The following is a 26,187-nucleotide window of genomic DNA, read 5'->3' as shown; positions in this document are numbered from 1 at the left end:
CGGGTCTAGGGGGGGGTGTAGTTTCAGCTCCCAAAATTCTTTTTATCCTCCAGAATATCCTCTTATAATGTCCAAACCGTGAGGTCAGGATCTTTAGTTAAAAAAAAAAACAAGAAACAGATTCTCTCGACCTTAGCTGCCCAGTCCTTTGCTTTAAGTTGTTTACAAAGAGGGGGGGGTGGACTTCCTTTTTAGCCCCTTCCCGCTCGTTCCAAATCCAAAATAAGAAATTTTTTAAAGTTCCAATCTCCGTATTACTCACGGGTTGATGTTTTAGAATCCAATCACTCTTAGAAGAAGTTGGCGCTCTCTGTCAATGGCTTGCGGCTTCACTCCGTAGACGAGGGAGTACTCTCAGCACCACGCCTTACCCTGCCTCCGTTCCGAAGCCTTTAAAAAGGCTCCGTCGCGGATTGGGGGGGCGCAAATGGTGCCCGCCGAGTCTCTGTGTTCACAGGCATCCGCGCCTGTGATTTTAAGGGTCCCCGCTTCGCCGCAGCGGCCAGACCCAGACGCTACGGAGCCGATTCCCTCCGGAGCTCGGAGGGAATCCGCCATTAAACAGTGGCACCAACCCGGAAGTCCGCAGTGAGCTTCATGTCTGAGTGGGGATTTGAACCCTGGTCTCTTCCAGGTCCTAGTCCAACCCTCTAACCACTGCACCACATACAAATGGTATTCATAATAATAATAATATAGGATTTACACTCATGAAAAGGCAAGAATGTTGAGCTGAATGAAGCTGTGATTTCTAAATCTGTTGCAAATGGGACAACAATAGATGACATTGTTGTCTGCCAGAGAGGGAACTGGTGAGGCTTTTTTTACAGGTGGTGTGAATTTCACAGTTCATGGTTTTCCATAATGATACATTACATCTTTCGAGGCCACGCTACTGCATCCTATAATTCTGGTCGCAGTACAGGACTCAGAAACCCACAATTGTACAGCTGTATTCATTAGACATGCTCCAGGAACATATCCCAGTAGGATCCGGTTTTTATCTGAAGATTAAAAGCTCAATAAAGCCTTGATTAAAGAGAGAGAGGCTTTATTCTCAACACACCCTTGGATCGCAGGGTTGCCACAACCCATATAAATTAGGAATCTTCATAAATGCGATTGCTCACGTTTCCTGAAGAAGGCGGCTTGGCAATTTAAACAGCTGCGGAAAGAAATAAGCAAATACTTTCTCCCCCACATTTCCCTCCCCACTCTGGAACTGTAACAATGGGGCACCTGTTTGATTGTTGCCTGTTGGTCAGAGGCGTTGCAGTCTGTTCAACAGGAGTGGATATGGCTAGGAAAGGTATGGGAGAGAGCACTTTCAGAGCATCCAACATGACATGGGGAGAGGTGATGAGGCAGGTCAAACATACCCGCCTTGATACAATTTGGCTTCCTTTATTAATCTGGTAATAAGATCAATGCCCCCACCCTGGCCACTCGCATTCATCCATGGAGGGGCTTCATAACAGATAAATAATGTGTTTATTTTTACAATGTCATACATATGTGCCAAAAAGATAAAATTTCTGCTTATGTGCCTTCCTATATACATAGAAACGTAAGGCTATCATCACACTGCAGTTCATATGGCCATCAATAGGTGGCTCCACCAAATGCACTGAATGGCAGGCAAGTGAGTGAACAAGCAACATGGGGGCAGCCAGCCCAGAAGAGTTGTTTAATGGAAGTGCTTCAGAGAGCAGTTTGGAAAACCGCTCTTTAAAGCACCTACCCCCTCCTTTAAAAAGGGAATGGGGCTTTGGGTGAGCTGTGAGGGGCTAGCCGAGGGTGAGGTGTAAAAAGAGATGTATTGGGTCAGGTATAAAGCCCAGTTGTTCTGGATTGCCATCAGCCTTAGCCAGCCATGAATGGAACTAGTGGACCAATCTGAAAACCTCCGAGTTAGGATGTAGCAGGTATACATGTACACACAACTAAAAACTTCAGTTTGGGTTTATTGTTCAATAAAAGCACAAGTCTTATTTGGAAAAAAAGGACATTGCTCCAAACAAGGGCATAATTTCACATGTCTAAGTATTTTCAGACTAATGACATCCTGCAGGTCTAGAACGTACCCACCCCACTCAAAAATAGCTAATCTTGCGGTTCACATCAACTTTAGGGGGAGCTGGATTGCCTTTAATTAAAAAAAGAAAGCAGGAAAAGCTTCCTAAAGGCCGAGAATACCAAACATTTAACCTATCTATTCCTACTATCATAAATATCTCACATACACCAAAATTATATTAATGACAAACGACTTGTTGCTACGTTCCACATACAGATACAAAATGCTGGAGCATGGCTTGTAAGACCTTGATAAAACCAGGGGTTATAGAGGCAGTTGTACCCAATTAAATCTTGCAGAAAGTAGGCCCATTGAAATGAACAGAGCCAAGTTAGCCATGCTTATTATTTTGAATGGGTCTACTCAGAGTGGGATTAACATAGCCTACAACCCCAGACGTTAATTTGCAACTAGGGAGTGTTTCTCTAAAAAGGATCAGTTGATAAGGTGTTGTTGCAATCCCGAGTTTCTGTAAGACTGGCTTGGCCTGGCCTGTCCCAACGCAAGGACAGCCCTTGAGAGAACAAGAAGCAATCATGAGAACCTGGCAGGGAACGGGTTAAAGACCAGAGCACTGAGGACTCCGCGTCTCTCAAGGACCAAGGTGTTCTCAGTCTTAATCAGTAGTTAGACATTGACACTCCAGGAAGACTCGTAAACTTTGATGGATTACGGCAACCCAGAGGGACAACTTTAGTGCAAAATCAGGGGTGGGTGTGTTGGTGAACCTCCCAGGAGCAGCCCATGGTTCAAAGGGCCCAAGAACAGCGCTCGATTGTAGTAAATTGCTCAGAATGGGACACGGAGGAGAGCCAAGTTTTCTGACACATTGTGAGCTGTCTGGTGGCTTCCAGAGCATCACATTGAACAGGGCATGGGATTCAGTCACATCCTTGCAAATTCAGGTGATGCCAATAAAAAGAGGATTCTAAACCCGCTTCTAAACCAAACCAAACCAATGGATGTTTTTGCAGGAAGGAAAGTGATGCATGGGGAAAGGAACAGGGAAAGTGGGTAGAACAGCTGCTTGAATCAGCATTGTTTGCCTGGCAAACAGATCAGAATGGTTACTCAATGAATGACGGATGTTGTATAACCTCCACACAAGCTTTGTGCAAATAAAAAGGAGGATGGATACTCAATAGGAGTATCTGAGAGTGATTTCTGATCCTACACTTCTGTGTGATTTCTTCCAGGCAAGGGGACTACATCTGATCTTAATATACGAGCCATAGGGAAGATGCCCTGGACCCTGAGCTCTCTTTGGGAACACAAGCCAGGAGCTTTCAAGTAGGGAGAAAGACCTTAGTTAACTGTGGCACCAGGAAGAATGTGCAGCTTAACTGAGCAGAGGTGGGAAGGCATTTAACTGCTGGAGTAAAGGCACCTGGACTTAGACCAGTTCTGCCTTCAACATACTGAGTCAGACCTATTGGTTTATCTTGCTCAGTATTTTCCACACTGAGTGGCAGCTGAGTCCAAGGTTTCAAGCACAGAATCTCTCTCAGTCCTACATGGGGGTGCCAAAGGGGGATTGAACCTGCATGCAAAGTGAAGGCTAGATGGCAAATGAGTCCATATACCTCTGCCCTGCTCCCCCCTCCAGGGAAGGACCAATGACTGCCATAGCCCTGCCCTCTTCAAGCTGAAGGAATTTCAAGTGTCATTGAACCTGTTGCCTCCTCAACCTCTGGAACACCTGGACAGCCTTGGGATGTTGATGGGCTGATGTAGTAGAGATTCAGGGAAGGTTGGGCATCACCTGGGGGAAGCTAAGAAGGTCTCAGCACCTGAGAAAGGGCCCACTCCCACCACCCCCTCTAGCTGGTGCGACACCCTGAGTGAGTGCTTGCAAGCTGGGTCAGTGGGAGCCACCATTTTAGTGCCCCCAACACATCACAGCTGCTAGGAATTGTGGGAAATTGGAGCTCACCCAGGCTCCAAACGACCTGAACTGCCCTTCAGATGCCAAACAGATAAATAACCGCACAACTTTCCGAAGACATCTGAAGGTGGCCCTGTATCGGGAAGTTTTTAATGTCTGATGTTTTGCTGCGTTTTTATTATGCTGGAAGCCGCCCACAGTGTAGCTGGGGCAATTATTTATTATATAACCACTACAGTTTTAGAAGCTGACCGCCACCTCTCACCTTCCTCTGAGAAGCCTCCCAGAGATTGTGTCTCAGATGGTGACAGGACTTCTGGAACGAGTCCCTCTGGCATGGAGGTGGGGAGCCTCAGGTCCCGGGGCCAATTCTGGCCCTCTGAACCTCCCTCTATGTGGCCTTTGTGGCTCTCCCCAAGGCAATGCCCCTTATTGTCCCTGTTTTGCATTCTCCTTGAGTGCTTTTTACTAGTTGAGAAGTGCCCTTGAACCCCGATAATGCCGTTTTGCTTGGCAAGATGGAGGGAGGGGTGTTTGCGTGCCTGTATGTTCAGAAACTATCTGGCCACACAAAGGTAAAATTAGCATTTCTTGCCCTGCTTACCACTGACATGTGGCTGCCTAGAGGGGAATGCCCTACTTGTGGCAAGGACCTGGGTCATGTGATTTTAAAAGGCTACTGATACGAAAGCCACACACTGATCTGATTGGAATACTGGGAGGAAGCAGCAGAATGTTTTGAGGAGGAAAAATGCTCTTTATAAGAAAAAAAAAATGTACAACATCAAGTGGCAAATGCATGTAGGGAGAGAAACAGGGGGTGGGGATGAAGGGAGCTGGGAACTTCTAGATGGGCCATCCTTCAGGCACAAGTCGCTTCTTGGTTCTCCAGAGGTATTTCATTACCATAGCTGCCATCTCCATACTGGATGTAAGGAGGTATTTGAGGAGCCTCGATGATCAGCAGCCCCTCTGGTGACAAGGATGCGAAAACTGTGACGGGATCCACTTCTCCAGGAAGCCTAGGGAGTGAATAACACACACATTATCATTCAGCCCAGACACTGAGATCCATCTCTGAGGGACTTCTGGTGGTTCCCTCACTGCGAGAAGTGATGTCACTGGGAACTAAGCAACAGGGCCTTCTCAGTAGTGGCGCCTGCCCTGTGGAATGCCCTCTCACCAGACGTCAAACAGATAAGCAATCTGAAGGCAGCATATAAATTCTAATAATTTTCTTCTTCATCATATATTGTATGTATATACTACATTTATTTCCCACCTCTTTCTCTGAGGAGCTCAAGGTGGTTAACGTGGTGGTTCTCCTCATGGTCTAAACCCCGCAACAACCCTGTGAGGTAGGCTAGACTGGGTGAGGGATTTGAACCTTGATCTCCCTGGTCTGACATACTTACCACTAACCCACACAACTAACAATGAATGAATTAGGCATCCCTGGTAGCTAATCATTTGGCCTTAAATGTTAACTGGGTACACACCCTACATTGAAAGGACATGATTCCCCCCCCCCCCACGAAAAAAGGTCCTGGGAACTGTAGTTAAGAATTTGGGAACTGTAGCTTTGCAATTGGGTAAAAGCGACACCTCCCAGGATTCTGTGAAGGAAGCTATGTGCTTTAAACATGCTTTAAATTTGTGGTGTGTATCCATAAAGGGGGGAGAGTTTAGAAGGGAAAAGGCTTAGGAGAGGGATTATGCTCGCTTTTCTTGCTCCCCCCCATTTTTTTTAAAAAAGGGGTGTTGTATTGTAATACAGGCTTTGTGTTGAATCTGTGCAAATTCTTTGGCAAGCCGGTTTGGCTGGATGCCTTCGTTTAAGCTGAGTACAAGCACATCAAAGTAAACTTTGGCCGCTGCAAGCAGGAAAGAAGCATGCACAAATAAGGAGCTCTTGTGAAACTCCAGAGACAGGCCAACCATGGCCTAGTTGGGTTCTCAGCGAGATGGTAAACCTGGAGAAGACTCTTCTACCCTTTGTGACTTGCAGTCCCCTGTTGCTATTTTTTTCTTAATGGCAGAGAAAGTTCCGGAGCATGACTCATCGCTTAAAAGTAAACAATGAGGGCCCGAGAGCATGACGAGGCATAGATTCTAAAATAGACATCAGGAAGCAACTTTGCAGATCAACTCCAGGACTGAGCTCAAAGCCCTACCTGAACCATCCACTGAAAGTAGTATGATACAACTTTAAGCAATCTAGGCTTCCCCCAAAGGCTCCTGGGAAATCCACATAGCTCAGTATTGTCTACATGGAGGCCTCTTCTGCACCGTACATTTAAAGTGGTATCATACCACTTCAAAGAGCCACAGCTTCCCCCCAAAGAATCTGATGGTCATTTATACCTCTGGCACCCCCCCTGCTGCTGCCCTCTGGCTTCTTAGCACCCCCAAGGTAACCCCCACTGCCCAGAGGGCAGTGCCACCTGCTTTGGGAATCACTGCCTCACAGTGTGGAGCTCTGGCCAAATGGCACCCTGTCCTGTGAGGGGTGGGGAACGGCCAAGGATTTCCAAGAATGTGCAGAACGCCCCTACTCCAGTGTTCGGAGGGGTCTGTCCTCCTCCTCCCCTCTCCCAATTAACCTCTGTCTCCAGACAGCCTGGGGGCTCCTCAAAATGCCTATCAGCTCAGAGCATCAGCACAAGATAGCCATGAGAGTGACCACGCTGCTGTCAGCCGGGAGGAAAGGTCAACATTGCTCCAGCCTTACTGGCACCCAGAGAGCCCTGTACCATCTTTACAGGAAAAGGTTCCAGGAGCACGATGGGCAGAGGTCAAAGAGTCAGTGAGCAAGTGAGGAGAGGCTTTCAATCTGCTTGCCTGGTGAGCTGATTCTGTAATAAAATCCCGCCAAGCGGGGAAGGGGAAAGCCTGAATGTCGGTTCAAGGCAGGGAGCCCATATTATTGAAATCCAGAGCAGGCTGGCCTCCGCAGCATACGATGCATTCAGCATCCCTAACAGCTGACCCTGATCAAACTAGTGTTCAGAGAAGTTAACCTAAAGGCAACCATTTACAGTGCTACCTCGGGTTACATACGCTTCAGGTTACAGACTCCGCTAGCCCAGAAATAGTACCTTGGGTTAAAACTTTGCTTCAGGATGAGAACAGAAATCGTGCTCCAGCGGCACGGCGGCAGCAGGAGGCCCCATTAGCTAAAGTGGTGCTTCAGGTTAAGAACAGTTTCAGGTTAAGAATGAACCTCTGGAACGAATTAAGTACTTAACCTGAGGTACCACTGTATTTATTTTTGTTGTTAAAAACAGGTTTCCACTAATTTAGTGCCCTTCAGATCTTCTGAAGCATGCTGGCTGGCTGAGGTTGTCAGGTCAGGATCATCCCAGACCCTGAGATTTTAGGGCCCAAACCTGAGACCTCCTCATAGCTGTCAACTTTTCCCTTTTCTTGCGAGGAATCCTATTCAGAATAAGGGAATTTCCCTTTAAAAAAGGGAAACGTTGACCTCTATGGACCTACTGGCAGTCTCTGGTGATGTCACGGTGACAGGCCCTGGTGAGTCTTCCTCTGCAATCTCTCCCACCACTGATCTCTGAAGACAGAGGTTAATTGGGAGAGGGGAGGAGGAGGAAAGTCTATGTAATCATTTGTAGTTTGCTTCTGCCAGGCTTAAACTTGCAAGGTGCACTCATAATAGTTTGCTTCTGCTTTGAAGGCATTCCCAGCAGGAGATTCAAGCCCTCTCTGCCACCTGGAGGGGGCCAGGAAAAACATGGAGACTTCAGGTCAGCCCTGGAGGTTTGGCAACCCTATTGATGGGTGTTGTAACCCCAAACTTCCAGATTTGGAGTTTACTCAGGGTCGGGGAACTCGTGGGAAGTTGTTGTTGAACTCCAGCTCCGATCAGCCCCAGTCAGCATGACCCACCCCATTTTAATTTGCCCAAAATCGAATGCCCTGTCCTATAGATCTATGAAATCTAGGTGCCCAGTGAGGAGGGAGGTAAGTGGCAGCATAGCTGGGTCATGAGGAACCCTTCTGAGATGCTGGAGACCTTGGCTCACTGACTTGGCTGATCGGTGGCACTGGACCCAGGCAGAGATATACCGGGTACTTTTCCCGGACATACTTAGAAGTTCCCTGGTAAGGTAAGGTAAAGGACCCCAGGACGGTGAATTCCAGTCAAAGGTGACTTTGAGGTGTGGCACTCATCTCACTTTCAGGCCAAGGGAGCTGGTGTTTGTCCACAGACAGCTTTCCGGGTCATGTGGCCAGCATGACTAAACCGCTTCTGGCGCAACGGAACACTATGATGGAAAGCAGAGTGCACGGAAACGCCGTTTACCTTCCTGCCATAGCGGTACCTATTTATCTACTTGCACTGGTGTGCTTTCTAACTGCTAGGTTGGCAGGAGCTGGGACAGAGTGACGGGAGCTCACCTCGTCACGCGGATTCAAACCGCTGACCTTCTGATCGGGAAGCCCAAGAGGCTCAGTGGTTTAGACCACAGTGCCACCCATTTCCCTGGGAAATGAAGCTGTGAAATACTTACTGGATTTTCTTGGTAAAGTTTTTGGATACAATTCCGCCTTCTACCTGTTGTTCTTCATGTTTACCTGCAAAGAACAGAGGGGTTTTTTTGGTGTACAAATTCCACAGCACAACAAATTTCCATCAAGCTTGCCACACATTCTGGTTTGTTAACTCATCCCAGGATTTTTTTCTGTGTGTGGTGTGTTCTTTAAATGTATGGTGCATATGCAGCCTCTCTCAATCTCACCTCATGTTGGGTTAGGACATTTCTTTTTTTTTTTACTGTTGCCTTCTAAATAATGTTACGACTTTACACAATTTCAGCTCTGTGGGGTTTCATTCCTCTGCCCTTACTTGTTAAAAATTGATTTGCCCCTGTAAAGTTTCTTTCCCTCTGTTCTGTGTCATGGCTTTTTAAAAAAGCGATTTGTTAAACTACAATGAAGGCATTTTGCTGTTGCAATATTGTTTAATCCATATATATATATATATATATATATATATATATATATATATATCTTTTTTGTAAACTGCTTTCAGGTTTTACTACAAATCTTGAGAAACAAACAAACAAAAATAAACTGCCCAGAGAATTTGGGTTATAGGGTGGCCTGTGATTGTATAAATAAAATAAATAGTGGGATAATATGGGGCGTAAATAGCGTGGGATGCTAGCTGAACTCCTCTGCCCTGAAGTAAGCAGGATTATTTATTATTTTAACTACTAAATGTTGATCCCATTTCTTCCAAAGGAGCCCAGGGTGACAAAGAGTGAAATATAAACTCTCTCTCTCTCTCCCTCTCTCTCTGTGTGTGTGTGTGAAATCATATATCTATATAATATATAAAAAAGCCAAATATTCTCAAACTAAATTAATGGTATTTTTGCTCGTTAGTTTTTATTAATTTTTCAAAACTGTCAACAAATTAACCTCAAATTACCGTATTTTTCCATGTATAAGGACACCCCTGTGTATAAGACGCCCCCTATTTTTTGGGACTCAAAATTAAGAAAATGCACTATGCACTATCCGTGTATAAGACGACCCCTTATTTTAAACTTGAAAAATTTAGGGGAAAATATAGTCGTATACACGGAAAAATACAGTAATTCAAATTTAAAAGCTGACTTCCCACCCTTCTCCCACGATGTTGCCATTCTCCCCCCCTTTTCTTGCCGCATTATATAACATAAAAAGGTAAAAGTAAAGGACCCCTGACAGTTAAGTCCAGTCGCAGACGACTCTGGGGTTGAGGCGCTCATCTCACTTTATTGGCCGAGGGAGCCGGCGTACAGCTTCCGGGTCATGTGGCCAGCATGACTAAGCTGCTTCTGGCAAATCAGAGCAGCACACAGAAACGCCGTTTATCTTCCCGCCAGAGTGGTACCTATTTATCTACTTGCACTTTTTAGCATGCTTTCGAACTGCTAGGTTGGCAGGAGCTGGGACTGAGCAACGGGAGCTCACCCCGTTGCGGGATTCGAACCGCCAACCTTCTGATCGGCAAGCCCAAGAGGCTCTGTGGTTTAGACCACAGCGCCACCCGCACCCCATTATATAACATGCTTTTATCTAATTCGGAACTAAATTAATGATTTCATAGTTTTCAGAAACAATGGATTTCAGGAGAAAGTTTTTCTCCCTATCTCAGCTCTAGAACTCAAGAGTCATCTGACGAAGCTGAATGAGGGAAAATTCAGGACCTGCAGAAAGAAGGATTTAGTCACACAGCGCTTAGTTAAAACTATGGGATTCATTCTCATAAGAGGCAGGGATTGCTGCCGAATTGGGTGTGTTTAAAGGAAGATTAGACAAATTCCTGGAGGATGCAGTTATTGATGACTGCTAACCATGATGGCTCTGTTCTACCTTCACTGTCAGAGGCAGGGTACCCTGTCGTTGGAATCACAAGTGGGGAGAGGTGATGTTGCACCCAGGACCTGTTTGTGGGTTTCCAAAGAGGCATCAGACTGGCCACTGTGAGAACAAGATGGACCTTTGGCCTGATCCAACGAGACTTTTATTACGCTCAGACACCAAATGCGTGGCTGAACAGGAATGTTTTAAAACTCTACCTACAGGTTAATAATAAGGGAGAAGCAGGTCTTTGCCAGCCAGGGCAGCACCCAGCAGTGATTTAAAAACATGCTGTGCTCCAGTTACTGTGGACGTTACTGATATGCTGTTCACAGCTGCTGCGTCTATTTTTGACCTGGCCAATCCTTGCACCTGGATTGTTTTCTCCTAGCTACTGAATGGTAGCGAGATACCAAGGTGGGGTGGTATATTTCTGTATTAAATACATATACAGTGGTGCCTTGGTTCCCAAACGGCTTAGCTGTCCAACAAATCAGCTCCTGAACGCTGCAAACCTAGAAGTAAGTGTTCCGGTTTGCGAATGTTTTTAGGAAGCTGAACGTCAAACGCGGCTTCTGCTTGAGTGCAGGAAGCTCCTACAGCCAATTGGAAGGCGTGCCTTGGTTTTTGAATGTTTCAGGAGTCGAATGGACTCCCGGAACGGATTAAGTTTGAGAACTAAGGTACCACTGTATAAAGAAAAGGTTGTAGCCAACTAAATTTTACTATGAGTAGAACTACTGAGATTAATGGACCTAAGTTGGTCATGTTCATTAATGTCAATGTGTCTACAATGAGTAGGATTAGCACTAGACACAACCAAGTATCTTCATATTTGCTCCATATTTTGCTTCTGATCACATTTCACTGGTGGGCAACTCTCGCTTGAAGCCATGAATCCGGTTGCAGCCTTTGTGCTAAGCATAGGAGTGGAGGATAGGTTTGTGGCTACTAGCCAATGAGATACTTCTCCATGAATTGGTCCAAAATTCTTTTAACAAATCCAAGTTCCTGTGGGAGCGAGTTCTGTAGTTCAACTATGTACTGTACAAAGAAGCCATTTCTTCTGTCTTTCAGCGCCTGCTAAACACATTCTTGTTTCGACAAGCCTACCCAAATTCCTAGAAACGCTGGCATGAATTTTATTTTTCTATAAACCACTTTGAGGTGCTTTTTAAACCCAACAATCAAGCAATGATTTTATGAAATAAATCTGTCCTGAATCTCCCAGCATTCAGCTTGGATTCCCCAGGATTTCAGTGTTACCAGAGAGGGAGAAAAACTTTTCTCTATGCCATGCATCGTTTTATACATGAGGCTCCAGCATCGCCAGGAACAGCTGCTGTCTGAGGCACTGCCATAAAAACGCTCAGAAAATCTCTACGGAATGGAATTCCCTGGCAAGAGTCTACCCACAGACTGCCCTCATGGCAGACAGGTTGTCTCTGCCGTCATTTCCAACAGCTTCTGGGTGAACTAGCAAGAGCCTCAGTAGGAGCGAATCCACCTCAGATACGGCTCTGGAGAAACAGCTGCTGCTGCTGACATTCTCTCCCTAGGCCACATTCACACCGCACATTTAAAGCACTATGGCGACCTTTTAAACACCCTCAGCTTCCCCCAAAGAATTCTGGGAGCTGTTGTTCGCTAAGGCTGCTGAGAGAAGACCCCCTTTCCCCCTTGCAGAGCTACAATTCCCAGAGTGGTTTAACAACAACAATTTGTTATTTATATGCTGCCTATCTGACTGCGTCGCCCCAGCCGTTCCTCCTTCCTGGGCAACTCTGGGAATTATAGTTCCGGGAAGGGAATAAGGGTCTCTTGACAACTCTCAGCACCCTGAACAGACTGCAATTCCCAGAATTCTTTGGGGGGAAGCAGTGAAAGTGGTATCAGAGCATTTTAAATGTACAGTGTGAAAATGGCCTCAGTACATTCAGCATAAATTTCAGTCACCACACAGAACATGGGTATTTATTCTAGGCAGGCTGGATCCCTGACCAGCCCTGTGATTATCCATGAACCACCTGTTGATGTGCAGAACAATAATGTAGGCATAGAGACAGAGATTGCCATCCATCAACAACCTTATTAAAACTGTTTGCACACTATACTTTAAAGGACATTCAAAACACATTCCTTTCTTCAGAGACTGACGGGGACTGTAGTTCCACCCCTCACAGAGTTAAAATTCCCAGCAACCCTTAAACTGCCCAGAATTCTTTGAGGGAAAGGATGTGCTTCAAGTGCGTTTTAAAAGGATAGTTTATACACAGCAGGTCTCCCAGATGGCTGCTATTTGCGGGTGAGATTCAAGGTTCATCCATACTGTTGTTCAATGTTGATAGCCAGTTTCCTGTACCTCTGCGTATTCTCCGTTGTCTGTATGGCATTTCTCCTCTAAATCACTGTCTTCACACACCTTCTCCTCCTTCAATCTGGATTTTTTAAAATACCCTCTTCTCCTTTTTGGAGTGCCCCTGGTATGAGGAAATCCAAACTGAGAGAAGGGTGTATGATGGCCATGATTTGTAGGAGAACACCATACGGTCAATACGATGGTCATCAAATAGCCGGCTTTGTCTAACCTCCCTGAAAACCAATCACGATGAATGCTCATAAAGAGATTGTCTGGAAGTGACCTAAGGGATGTCCCCAACTTAAACATAAATGCAGGAATACTTCGACCCTAGATATCTCTTGCCTTGAGTGGGCATCTGTGTGCTGTCAAAGCACATGGCATCACATGGGGATGGTGATTAGACCAGCTTTCCCCAGCCAATGACTAGTGGTGTGTGGTAACACAGAGGCAGGCTTTTTCACTGGAGACACCTGCTGAAATATGAGAGGCCCCAAGCGTTCCCCTGAGCTGAACTTGTGATTTTATCATTGTAACTGTTTTCTTTTCTTTAAACTGTATTAACTGTCATGCTTCCAAATTGTTTTATTGTATATTTTAACTGAGGATGCTTTAATGTGATTGTGTGTGTGTGTGTGTGTGTGTGTGCGCGCGCGCGCATTTAAATTATGGATTGGCTTCATATTTACAAACCACTTAGAACAAGTCATTTTGTCATATAAGTGGCATCAATCTAATCATCACCATCATCTGATGCCTTCCATGTTGTTTTGGACCACAACTTGCCTCAGCCCCAGCTAATATGATCTAGTGTATAATTTACATGCACTGTGGATGGGGAATCTTAGAACTGGTTCACACATGCATGTTGATGACTAAACCATCCAGTGAGGCTGGGCAGCTTCAGATTTAAAAACAAAACAAAACACTGCTACTGGGGAAGTGCCATAGCTCAGTGGTTAGGGCAGTTACTTTGCATGCAGAAAATCACAGGTTGGATTCCTGGGACTGGGGAATGCTTACTGCCTGAAACCCCCAATAAATGCTCCTTCTCAATGTAGACAGTATTGAGCTAGATGGATTAATGGCTTGACTTGGTACAAGATGGCTTCCTATGCTCCTTTTATATCAAGGAAGGGACGTAGCACAGTGGTAGAGCATCTGCTTTGCATGCAGAAGGTCCCAGGTTCAATCCCTAGGATCCCCAGCGAGGGCTGGGAGAGATCCCTTGCCTGAAGCCCTGGAGAACCTCTGCCAGCCAGTGTAGACAGTAGTGAGCAATGGTCTGACTCAGTATAAACCAGCTTCCTAGGAACCACAGAACTCCAAACAGAAGGCATCTCAAAAACAAGCAGTTCACACATATGGCAACCGGCCAGGAATCAAATGACGCACTTTGCTTTCATTCTCCCTGTCTCAGAAGCCTGACAGGCTTCAACTAGATGTCGGGGATTGAATGTCACTAACCCCAAGCTGCAGAAAGCAGAGGCCTCCTCGCTTTCAACTTTGTCTCTTGAAGACCCTTGTTCAGGCCTTTGCAGCTGCTGAATTATTCTTATAAAGAGCCAGTCACGTTAGTGATCATTCTGCATTGTTTTCAACACTCCTTTAGGCTTCACTGCATTCCTCTACATTCTTACACATCACCTAGGTATTTTATAGGAGTGGGTGGTATATAGATACTTTAATATTAGATGAACAGCATATAAATAATAATTTATTATTATTATATCAGACTTCCTCAACCTCAGCCCTCCGGATGTTTTTGGCCTACAACTCCCATGATCCCTAGCTAGCAGGACCAGTGGTCAGGGATGATGGGAATTGTGGTGTCAAAAAATCTGGAGGGCCGAGGTTGAGGAAGCCTGTTATATTATTATTACAGTATTAATGCACAGATCCCAGAAAATCCTATTAAAGCACATTAATTCATTTTTTCCCCCTGGTTGGGGCAATGAAAAAAGAGGCTTTGGTTGATTAGTTTCCCCGCCTCACCGTCTTCAAATGGGAATTGAATTTCAGTGAATTTGGAGATTATAAAATGAATCATGATAGGTGCTTTCTGGAGATGGGAAGGCTGTCCAATCAGCAACATACATTTCTTCCCCCCCCCCAAAAAAAATCCTAGGCAGTTTGTTAAGGGTGCTAAAAGTTAGGAAACCCTATTCCCCTCACAGAACTACAATTCCCAGCATGGTTCAACGATCAATCCCTCTTCTTAGGGAACATACATACATACATACATACATACATACATACATACATACATACATATTATACCCCATCCATCTGGCTGGGTTTCCCCAGCCACTCTGGGAATTGCAGCTCTCTGGAAGGAACAGGGGTCTCCTAACATCTCTCAACACCATTAAAAACTACAGTCTCGGGATTCTTTGGAGGAAGCCATGGCTGCAAAGTCAGTGATTTAGTGGTTAGAGCATCAGATTAAGAACTGGGAGACCCAGGTTCAAATCCTCCCTTGGCCCTGTAGCTCACTAGGTAACCTTGGGCCTGTCACTAACTCTTAACCCTCACCTACCTCACAGGGTTGTTGTGGAGGTTAAAGAAGGAAGCGAAGAATCACGTACGTCCATGAGGGGGGAAAGGTGGAATAATATAGATGCAATAAAACAAATAATAAATAAGATGTGATGACACTGCCTTAACTGGGTAGTGAAGATGGGTTCTTAGTCTTACATTTCGAACGCTTGCTCTGACATGTACCTTCCCACCCCAAATCCAAAATGACACCCCTCTGCTTAATTTCCCCATCACTCACCTGAGACTTCCACGTAACCATCCTTGGTTTTCACCGTCAGTTCCTCAGGTTTAAAGCTCTGCACGTTGACACACACTTTCCACGGCTCCCCCGAAAAGGGGGGAGGGCTGCCCCCAAAAGCCGGACCTTCTGTGTACTCCCCAAATCTAGGGCCATATCCTGGCGGGGATAGGCCAGTGGTCCGGGACCTCAGCGACCCCGGCCACGCTGGACCCAGTCGGGAGCGGGCCCAGTCTGGCCAGTCTGAGGTCAGGCCTGCGGGGAAGGAGGACAGGCCAAAGTCATCGTCCAGAAGCCGCGAAGACAAGCTGGGTTCCCGGAACGTGTCTCGAAGGGTCCGGTGCCGGCCGGGATAATGGCATGAGAAGGGGATCTGGCTGTCAGCCATGGCAAGTTTCTTCCGAGTCGGAGCCGAGAAGAGTCAGAGACTAAGGGAGAGAAAAATCCAAGAAAGATAACTTGATTGAATTTGGTTCGGGACCCAAAAATATCACTCAAGTGCTGTATGTGAAATTTCAGCTTCAAAGGTCCTGGTTCGATACCTGGATACTTCCCCGCTTTTAAAGCACCCCAAATGAAAATGTTCCCGTCCGCAAATCTGAAATGAGAAAGCACCTCTTCAACGCTGAGAATGAACCAGAGGAGCTCCTGTTTGCTTTTGAATTCCAGAGATGGGGCGAGCAATCCTTTGGCCGCAAGGTTGAAAAGCAAATGCACCTGGCTGCTGTGCTCTCCTGATTAAAAAACTCCCTCCCTCCTGTTGCTCACACAGGAGCTTAAATAAACCTCTTTCGTAAGAGCCGCGAAACTTCTCTGAAGTTCTAGGCAGCTGCTTGCCCTCTATTTATAAGCGCTTTAGTGCTGCTGCTGGTGTTGCAATGCGTGCCCTGCAAAGCCGTATTTTTGGAGAGGGTGAAACAGCCCTGGAGAATCTGGGCTGAGACAGCTGACTTCACCCCAGTGGGACAGACAAGCCCCAATGGAGAGCCAAGTTTAGACAGCCTCTCTCACCAGCCCCACCTTCTCCTTCGCTCCTTCCCTCTTAACATAAAGCAGGCAAGGCGGCTATTATTAGTTTGGGGTGTCAGGCCTGTTCCTCTGCGAACGTCTCTTAATATCACCTCTTGGGGGTTTGCCCTGAAAACAGAGCCTTGTTGTTGTGGCACCTTTAAAAAGGCAAGTGGACATAGGAAGCTGCCTTATGTTTTGGGGGGAAAGCCTTTTAGCTCAGTGCTTTGCAAGCAGAAGGTCCTAGGCCCAATCCCTGGTTTCCATCTCTAGGTAGGGCTAGGAGAGATTCCCGGTTTGAAACCCTGGGGAACCAATCAGTGTTGACAATCCTAAAATAGATGGAGCAACTCAGTCTAATGGATATTTATTGGGGGGAAATCCATGGGTCAGTGGAAGAGGACCTGCCTTGCATGGACGAAGCTCCCAGGATTAATCCCTGTCATCTCCAGGTAGGAGAGGGTTCTGTGGCTGCTCAGTTATGCTAATGCATGGGTAGGCAAACTAAGGCCCAGGGGCCGGATCCAGCCCAATCGCCTTCTAAATCTGGTCCGCGGACAGTCCGGGAATCAGCATGTTATTACATGAGTAGAATGTGTCCTTTTATTTAAAATGCATCTCTGGGTTATTTGTGGGGCCTGCCTGGTGTTTTTACATGAGTAGAATGTGTGCTTTTATTTAAAATGCGTCTCTGGGTTATTTGTGGGGCCTGCCTGGTGTTTTTACATGAGTAGAATGTGTGCTTTTATTTAAAATGCGTCTCTGGGTTATTTGTGGGGCCTGCCTGGTGTTTTTACATGAGTAGAATGTGTGCTTTTATTTAAAATGCATCTCTGAGTTATTTGTGGGGCCTGCCTGGTGTTTTTACATGAGTAGAATGTGTGCTTTTATTTAAAATGTATCTCTGGGTTATTTGTGGGGCATAGGAATTTGTTCATTTTTATTTCCCCCCCAAAATATAGTCCGCCCCCCCCACAAGGTCTGAGGGACAGTAGACTGGCTCCCTGCTGAAAAAGTTTGCTGACCCCTGTCTAATGCACCAGGAAGAACCACCTGGACAAAATTGCAGTAAACTGTAAGGTCTAAATAGGAAAATATCGCATTCTTTGTGAAGTCCCCAATCTACACGTACATCTGCATTTTATGATTGGGTTGGTTCAGGCAGCGGCTCTGCTTTTTATATACAGTTGTATAGTTATATAGATATTTCTTTTCCTGACACTGTTTGCATGGTTTTGTCATGGCCTTTGGCTAGTACAGTAAAGCTTATTTTGATTGATTTGAGGTAGGCCTGGGAGAGCTGCTGCAAATCAGTGTGGGCAATGCTGAGCTCTTATCTGTGTTTACTGGGCATTTGTTCTGGGATAGTTATGTGACAAAGAGCATGACCACTATTATTATTTATTGATGATGATGATTATGAGTGGTTACATTCATTATTATAATTATATTATTTTTAATTATCCCAATTCATTCATCATGTAGTCATTTTGATTTGAGGGGTGCTTATACCATCAGCCATTCATCCACTTTTCAGTGAGGGGTCACCTGACAATTCTCAACATCATTGAAAACTAAAGTGCTCAGGATTTTTTTGGGGGAAGCCATGACAGCAGAGGCAGAGTGGTGTAGTGGTTAGAGTGTTGGACTAGGACCTGGGAGACCAGGTTGAACCCGCCCCCCCCCATTCAGCTATGAAGCTCACTAGGTGGGCTTGGGCCAGTTGCTTCCTCTCAGTCAAACTACCTCCCAGTACTGTGGAGGATATAAATGCAATAATAATAATAATGAATATATTGCCTCATCTTGTGGCGGTGAGTCCCACAAGTTAATTACACACCGTGTGAAGAAGTACACAGCTAGGTGGGGCGTTGAGGACACTTCTCCTGGGTGCAACCCTGTCTGGGGGCAACAGGCATCAAAGATCATGCTGTAATAATATTATTTTAATACCTGTAATTATCATTATGTAATGTTTTCCTTTCAGCGTGGAATAATTAAAGATGAGCCAGCACCGTGCAGTAGTGGTTAGAGGGTCAGATTAGAATGCAAGAGATCCTGGCTGAAGTCTCCACCCATTGAACAACTCCAGTCATTTAGCGCAGTATCGTCTATCGAGGGAAACTTTGGCCCACCAGATGTTGCTGAACTACAACTCCCATCATTCTTGACTATTAGTCATGACTGCTGAGGCTGTTGGGAGTTGGAGTCCAACAGCAACTGGAGGGCTGAAGATCCCCCAAGCCCTGGTCTCTTCTGTCCGGCGGTCTCTACAGGGTTTCAAAAAGGAGTTTTTCCCAGCCCAAGAAACTGTTGACCACCCATCCATCTTCCCTTTGTTTTGTGCATACAGTGGTACCTCGGTTTTTGAACGCCTCCATAGTCAAACGTTTCAGAACTCGAATGCCAAAAACCCAGAAATAAATGCCTCGGTTTTCGAACGCGCCTTGGAAGTCAAACAGGAAACGCGGCTTCTGTTTTGAGTTTTCCGTTTTGAGGCTTTCGGTTTTTGAACGTTTTGGAACTCGGATGGACTTCCGGAACGGATTACGTTCGAAAACCGAGGTACCACTGTACTAGGAATGCCCTCAATGAAGCCCGGGTAGAGGAATTCAAGGTAAGAATTTCAGTTTTCCCCAGCCCAAAGCATGTGCTGCACTACTGAGCTATGACAATTCCTCTGGCGCTCAGTGTTCTTGAATCTTATGGGGAGACCCTGGGCCACAATCTTTGAGTCTATCCCACCTCACAAGGTTGTTGTGATAAAAGATGTCTATGGGAAGAACGCAAGAAGATCAAACCTCTCCATTCTGAAGGAAATCAGCCCTGAGTGCTCACTGGAAGGACAGATCCTGAAGCTGAGGCTCCAATACTTTGGCCACCTCATGAGAAGAGAAGACTCCCTGGAAAAGACCCTGATGTTGGGAAAGATGGAGGGCACAAGGAGAAGGGGACGACAGAGGATGAGGTGGTTGGACAGTGTTCTCAAAGCTACCAGCATGAGTTTGACCAAACTGCGGGAGGCAATGGAAGACAGGAGTGCCTGGCATGCTCTGGTCCATGGGGTCACGAAGAGTCGGACACGACTAAACAACTAAACAACAACAATGGGAAGAGCCTCACGCCCAGGGGTCAAATGCAGCTCTCCAGGCCTCTCTGTCCATCCCTTAGCATATTCCCCAGGCCATACTCTGCATTTGTCCTGCTTCATGCCCCAAATGTTTTTGCCTGGCTGGAATATGTCTTTGATAATGCCTCATGCTTGTCTGGGTCGAGGACACAGAGGTGTGTATAGAAGGTAGTTTAATGTACAAAAGTAAAAATTGCATTCATTTCTCTGCTCACTTTTGCCTCTGGCCCTGCCCACCACAGACATGTGGCCCCCAGAATCTTGCCCACAAGAGAATGTGGCTCTCTGGTTCTAAAAGACCCCCCGGTTTAAGCCTCCCTGATCTCCTTGGATGAAGAAAGCAAAATGAGCCTACTAAATATATAAAGCTTTCCAGATAGTAGATTAAAAAAGCTAGACGTCAGCTTTCTCGGAGGCTTAGTCAGGGCAGCAGGCCACACCCGCAGCCTAACCCAGCATAGCACATTCAGCTTTGTCAAGAAGGATAAACAGTGGAAGATTGGCAGATGAAGATGATGGACTTTTCAGAGCTAGCTGACCTGACTGGAAGAATCCACAACCAGAAAGAAGAGGAGTTTCGAGAGGACTGGAGGAAATTTAAGGACTATTTGAATAAATATTGTAATATAAAAAATTAGAAGAAAGAAACAAATAGGCCTAGGATTAAATTAAGTTATAATTAAATAAATGGGATTTAGAATGTTAAGAAAAGTGAGTAAGATGGACTATAATTGGAAATTGTTTTAGTTTAATAATGATATTGGAAAGCTGTTACTTTTAATTACAAGGAAACTAAGAAGGGAGGGATTTGAGGAAGTCAACCAAGATGTTTAAAAGGTTGGATTTGTGAAGAATTAAGTTTGTTGTTATTGTTTATCTGTTTATTGTTCCCTTTCCCCCCTTCTTCTTCTTTCTTTTTCTTTTTCTGTTTTTGTGTATCATTTTGCTTTGTGGTTTGTGTTATCATTGTGGAAAATCTAATAAAAAATTTAATTAAAAAAAAAGAAGAAGGATAAAATGGGGGGTGGGGGTGGCGCATGACATCGAACAGTGGCATCAGGAGCAGTCTTGCCTAAGCAGCTTCAACAGCATTTTCTCAGTAATGTCTTTAAAAAACCCATGACTATGTGCCTTAACCCAGCGTTGGTTCCGGCCGAAGGGGGTCAAGAGTTCAGAGAGCTTGTCTCAGGTGTAGGAATGTCTATTTATGGCACTGAGTGCCAAGGCTGTTTTTAAAGCACCGCTTTTAAAAGTTGGCAACTTTATTTGCAAGCGATAGCCTACTTTTTAGGGTCGTATCATGTTGCCTGATGTTGAATCAGACCATCTTGTCAAGCCCTGATGACTCTGACTGGCATGGATGAGATGAACGAAATGCACGAGGTTACAACAAACAGGGTGGATTTGATTTAAATCTTTTTTTTTACAGAAAGACTCATTCTTGCTGGAATAATCTTAATATTTACAACCAGAGGAAGGTTTTCATTTTTGGAATAATAAATTTTCAGAGTAGTTTTTACAAAAAAATCTGATTTGATTATATTATTAGAAATACATAGACGGATAATTATGAAATTATTGTGAGGTTTAATAAGTTAACTGTTTATATTTGGGCAACTTTTCTGCTGTACTTTTATTGGAAGGAGAAAAACAATCACTTCCTTAATAACAATTTAAACTATTTATTTAACTAAAACAATAACATTATAGCATATGGATCCATGTTTGTTAACCAATGTGGTTAAACAATTAAAAAACCCCAAAAACTTAGACTGGGTTTTAGCACACATGAAAAACTTAAAGCAAATCCTTATTTCCTGATGAATAGCCTTTGGACTATAATGTAACTTAAATAGAAAACTATCTTTAGAAAGATTTTTCCTCCAAAAGCATTTTATTTTAAAAATCCGATTTAAATTTTAAAAAATCCAATTTAAATAAAATAATCTGATTTTTTTAAAAAAATCATTGATTTCTTTCCACCCTGGCAATAAAGGCACTTGATATTATTATAGAAAAATATGGGAGGTGCTCACTCAGAACAAAATGTTGTGGTGTGGAGTGTTTTAAGCTGTTTTTAAAATGTGTTTTAAATATTGTAACCTGCCGTGGGACCTTAGGGTGAAGAGCAGGTAAATAAAAATGAGTTAAAAGGGCGCGACCCCCTTTTTGGATTGTTTTAGGATCCTCCTCATTCCGGAAACTATAGTTTACCCCCCCCCCCCGCAGAACTATAATTCCTGGCACCTAGTTTAGTTTCCAGAATTCTTACTTTTAAGTGTATGGTGTACAGGCAGCCTAGGCCAGAATACTGAAACTGTAGAAGCTCTGTGTCTTTACTTAAGATCTATACCAACTGCTCGCTTTCAATGAACTATGCATTCTGGTTTGAGCAGTTTAGAAAGCAGATTATGTCTCGCCACATGTGCAAAATTGACTGAGCCTGAGTCAGCACCCAAAGGGAGAGTCCTGTTGTCAGCAGGTATTGACAGCCGGTATCTAAGGCAAAGTCTGGAGCTGGTGGAGTAACTGGGAAGGATGAACCTTCAGGATAAGCTGGTTTTTCGGGGTACTTCTGCACAATCTCAAGATTTCCCCAAGCTTGCTGGTGCTCCCATCTTGTGCCTGGGTGCTGTGTTTTTGACAACATAAACAACAGCTCTCATAGCTCCAACACTGGAAATAGAGGGAATTTAGTCCGATTGGGCTCTGAAGTAAGCAACTGTATATTCTAGGCTAAAACTGTACAGTGGAACCTCGGGTTGCGAATGTGATCCATCCAGGAGGCACGTTCGCAACCCGCAGCGCTGCGTATGCGCATGCGCATGACGCGATTTGGCACTTCTGTGCATGCACAAAGCACGATTTGGCGCTTCTGCACATGTCCCGAAACCCGGAAGTAACTTGTTCTGGTACTTCCGGGTTCAGCGCATCCGTAACCTGAAAACGCGCAACCCACAGTGTTCGCAACCCGAGGTATGACTGTAGTCAAATCCATACCACATACAGTGGTACCTCAGGTTAAGTACTTAATTCGTTCCGGAGGTCCGTTCTTAACCTGAAACTGTTCTTAACCTGAAGCACCACTTTAGCTAATGGGGCCTCCCACTGCTGCCGCGCCGCCAGAGCACAATTTCTGTTCTTATCCTGAAGTAAAGTTCTTAACCTGAAGCACTATTTCTGGGTTAGTGGAGTCTGTAACCTGAAGCGTATGTAACCTGAAGCGTATGTAACCCGAGGTACCACTGTACAGTGGTACCTTGGTTCTCAAACTTAATCCATTCCGGAAGTCTGTTCCAAAACCAAAGTGTTCCAAAACCAAGATGCGCTTTCCCGTAGAAAGTAATGCAAAATGGATTAATTCGTTCTAGACTTTAAAAAACAACCCCTAAAACAGCAATTTAACATGAATTTTACTATCCATTGATCCATAAAATGAAAGCAATAAACAGTATACAATATACTGCAGTCACACAATCAATCAATAAGTAGCTGAACTGGGTTCCACACAGTCGCAAAAACAAAACAAAAAGAGCCGCAAAATAAATAGCAAAAGCAGACAGACCTCAGCGTAACACTCAAAACAGAAGTGTGGCACTCAAAACAGAAGCGTAACACTCAAAGCAGAGCATGTTCGGCTTCTGAAGAAAGTTCGCAAACCAGAACACTTACTTCCGGGTTTGCGGTGTTTGGGTTCCAAGTTGTTTGAGCACCAAGGTGTTTGAGAACCAAGGTACCACTGTATTTTAAGCACACAGTTCCCTCTGCCCCAAGAATGCTGGGATACTTCCCTTAACAAATTGCGGCTCCCAGGATTCTTTGGGGAAAGCCATGCACTTTAAATTTATGTTGTGGCTGCAACCCATTGTAATGAAAGTTAAGAAGCCGCTGCCGGTCATTATAGACAATATTGATGTATATGGGCCAGTGGCCTGACTCAGTATAAAGCAGGCTCCTATGAGAGGGAAATTAGCTATGTGACAGAGCATATGATTTATATTTGGACAGTCCCAGGCTCGACCCCTGGCGTCTCTGGGTAGGGCTGGGGCAGAACCCCACCTGAAACCCTGAAGAGCTGCTGCCGGTCAGTGTAGACATAATGGAGCTAAATGGACCAATGGGCTGACTTGGCATATGGCAGTTTATTTACTTAATTATTTCAGGTATATATACAGTGGTGCCTCGCAAGACGAAATTAATTCGTTTCGCAAGTTTTTTCTTCTTGCGAGTTTTTCGTCTTGCGAAGCACGGTTTCCCATAGGAATGCATTGAAAATCAATTAATGCGTTCCTATGGAGACCGCTTGCCAGGCTGGCGGTGCGGAGAAGGGCTTTTCTCCCCACCGCAAGCCTTCAGGACAGGTACGGGAACAGAGGGGAAGGCGCGCAGCGCTTCTCCTCTGTTCCCGGGGCTTGCGGTGGGAGGAGGGTTTTTCCTCCCCACTGCCAACATTCAGAACAGCATTCTGAATGTTGGCGGTGGGAAGGAAAACCCTCCTCCCACCGCAAGTCTTCAGGACAGCCATCCGAAGGCTGGCGCGGGGAGAAGGTCTCTCTGCCCCACCGCCAGCCTTCGGAGGAGCCTTCCGAAGGCTGCCGGTGGGGCGGAGAGACCTCCTCCCGCCGCCAGCCTTCGGAGCAGCCTTCCGAAGGCTGCCGGTGGGGCGGAGAGACCTCCTCCCGCCGCCAGCCTTCGGAGCAGCCTTCCGAAGGCTGGCGGTGGGGCGGAGAGACCTCCTCCCGCTGCCAGCCTTCGGAGCAGCCTTCCGAAGGCTGGCGGCGGGAGGAGGTCTCTCCGCCCCACCGCCAGCCTTCGGAGGAGGTCCGAGGACAGTTGGGGAAGACGCGCTGCGCTTCCCCGCTGTCCTGGAGATTTCCCTATGGGCTTTCGTCTTGCGAAGGAAGCCCATAGGGAAATTCGTCTTGCGAAGCACATCGAAAAACGGAAAACCCTTTCGTCTAGCGGGTTTTTCGTCTTGTGAGGCGTTCGTCTTGCGGGGCACCACTGTATATATCACCAAGCCATTTAAAAAAAAAATACATCATGGTGGTATACAACATTCCCTACTATTCTTAACCTTACAGTGGTACCTCAGGTTAAGTACTTAATTTGTTCCGGAGGTCCGTTCTTAACCTGAAACTGTTCTTAACCTGAAGCACCACTTTAGCTAATGGAGCCTCCTGCTGCCGCTGCGCAATTTCTGTTCTCATCCTGAAGCCAAGTTCTTAACCCAAGGTACTATTTCTGGGTTAGCAGAGTGTGTAACCTGAAGCGTATGTAACCTGAAGTGTATGTAACCCGAGGTACCACTGTATTTTGCTAGTGGGGTGTGTGTGTGTGTGTGTGTGTGTGTGTGTGTGTGAGAGAGAGAGAGAGAGAGAGAGAGAGAGAGAGAGAGAGAGAGAACCGAGACTGAGTGAACAGCAGCTTACATGTAAATCTTGTTGTACCTAAAGTTGTAAAGTTGGGAGGTTCTAGAAGGCATCCGTCACAGACGATAAAAGGAAATACCATTCCTGACTTAGTTGAGTTTAACAAGATCTCTGTCGTTTGACCACCCCTGGAGACTTAAGGCATGCATGCCTGCTATCCACAGTCTGAATCCAATCTGCCTAACATTACATCACATGTGAGATAATTACTGTTTATAGTAGGGAACTAGGCACTCCCAATTCTGCCTGAGGCCTAAAAAGAGGCAGCATTGAATCCCTCTGTGAACTCAGAACTCAGCCATTCTACGCTCTGCAAACTGGGCGGAGGACGCAAACTTTAATCTCAGTTTTTAATCCTCTTTCATTTCATAAAATTTATACACCCCTTGATTGTAGAGTGCTCAATCCCTGTATATTCCAAATTAGTTCCATCTCAAAAGGTTGGTGATGGAACTGAAGCCTTTTGCTGTTGCCTAGCGACCGCAGGGCACCCTCCCAACTCTCTTAGGGCTGGCCTGGAAGAGAATGGGGTATGTTTCTTGCTGCTGTTGCTAGGCAACCACCAGTGTTTCCCTGTCCTCTGAATCCACAACACAGCTGGCTAGGAACAAGGGCCAAACAGTGTGATGCAGGAGGTCTGCAATCATATCCCCTGACATTTTTATTTTTATTTTTTACTTCCATTAAAGCAGCCAGATTTTAACTGGGGAGAAGTTCCATTGTAAGACCATGACCTCAGCTGACCACTTAAAAGTGCCCTCATCAGCACCCACAAAGAATAGGCTAGGTTGCAAGAGCTATCCCTAAGGAACGATGCCCTCTGGGCTAATGGGTGGGCATTCCCTCCACCTGGCCCTGTCCTAGCTGCTAGGAGAACAGTAGCCATAGGGATGTGAGTGATGTTACATGGGAAACAGAGGGACAGTCAATTCACAGGGCAATGCACCGGAATTAGCTCAGAGTGTAATATGAGCTCTTCCTCTTGCTCTTGTACAGGAAGTACAGGAAGTGTTTGTCTCTCGACTGCTGGAGCTTGAAGAGAGCAGTCATGTTTTCTGTTATGCTTCAAAGACAGAAATAAAAGCATGTAAAAATGTTTCTGTCTATCTCCTTTTCCCTGCCGGGAGTGCAGGAGGGAGGGGGTG

General features: G+C 45.5%; 2 protein-coding genes across 4 annotated transcripts in view; both read right to left on the bottom strand.

The window, feature by feature from the left end:
* SRRM4 (serine/arginine repetitive matrix 4) overlaps nt 1-26,187 on the bottom strand; it is a 345,117-nt gene that overhangs the window by 185,749 nt on the left and 133,181 nt on the right. The window lies entirely within an intron of this gene.
* The window catches only part of HSPB8 (heat shock protein family B (small) member 8), a 29,768-nt gene continuing 5,525 nt past the window's right edge, over nt 1,945-26,187 (bottom strand). Inside the window, exons 1-4 of one of the 3 annotated variants that reach the window (XM_083590694.1) lie at nt 16,088-16,466; nt 15,473-15,900; nt 8,495-8,558; nt 1,945-4,984 (exon numbers count right to left, since the gene is read on the bottom strand). In XM_083590694.1, the coding sequence (XP_083446820.1) occupies nt 4,825-4,984; nt 8,495-8,558; nt 15,473-15,860 (612 nt within the window). In that variant the 5' untranslated portion in view covers nt 15,861-15,900; nt 16,088-16,466 and the 3' untranslated portion in view covers nt 1,945-4,824. Of the gene's footprint in view, nt 4,985-8,494; nt 8,559-15,472; nt 15,901-16,014; nt 16,467-26,187 lie in introns of those variants that run through there. The other 2 variants (XM_083590692.1, XM_083590693.1) reach the window with 2 other exon arrangements.

Source organism: Podarcis filfolensis (genome assembly GCF_964270895.1).
Source record: "Podarcis filfolensis genome assembly, chromosome: 16".
NCBI classification, from domain to species: Eukaryota; Metazoa; Chordata; class Lepidosauria; order Squamata; family Lacertidae; genus Podarcis; species Podarcis filfolensis.
This window is presented reverse-complemented; position numbering and strand designations above follow the sequence as displayed.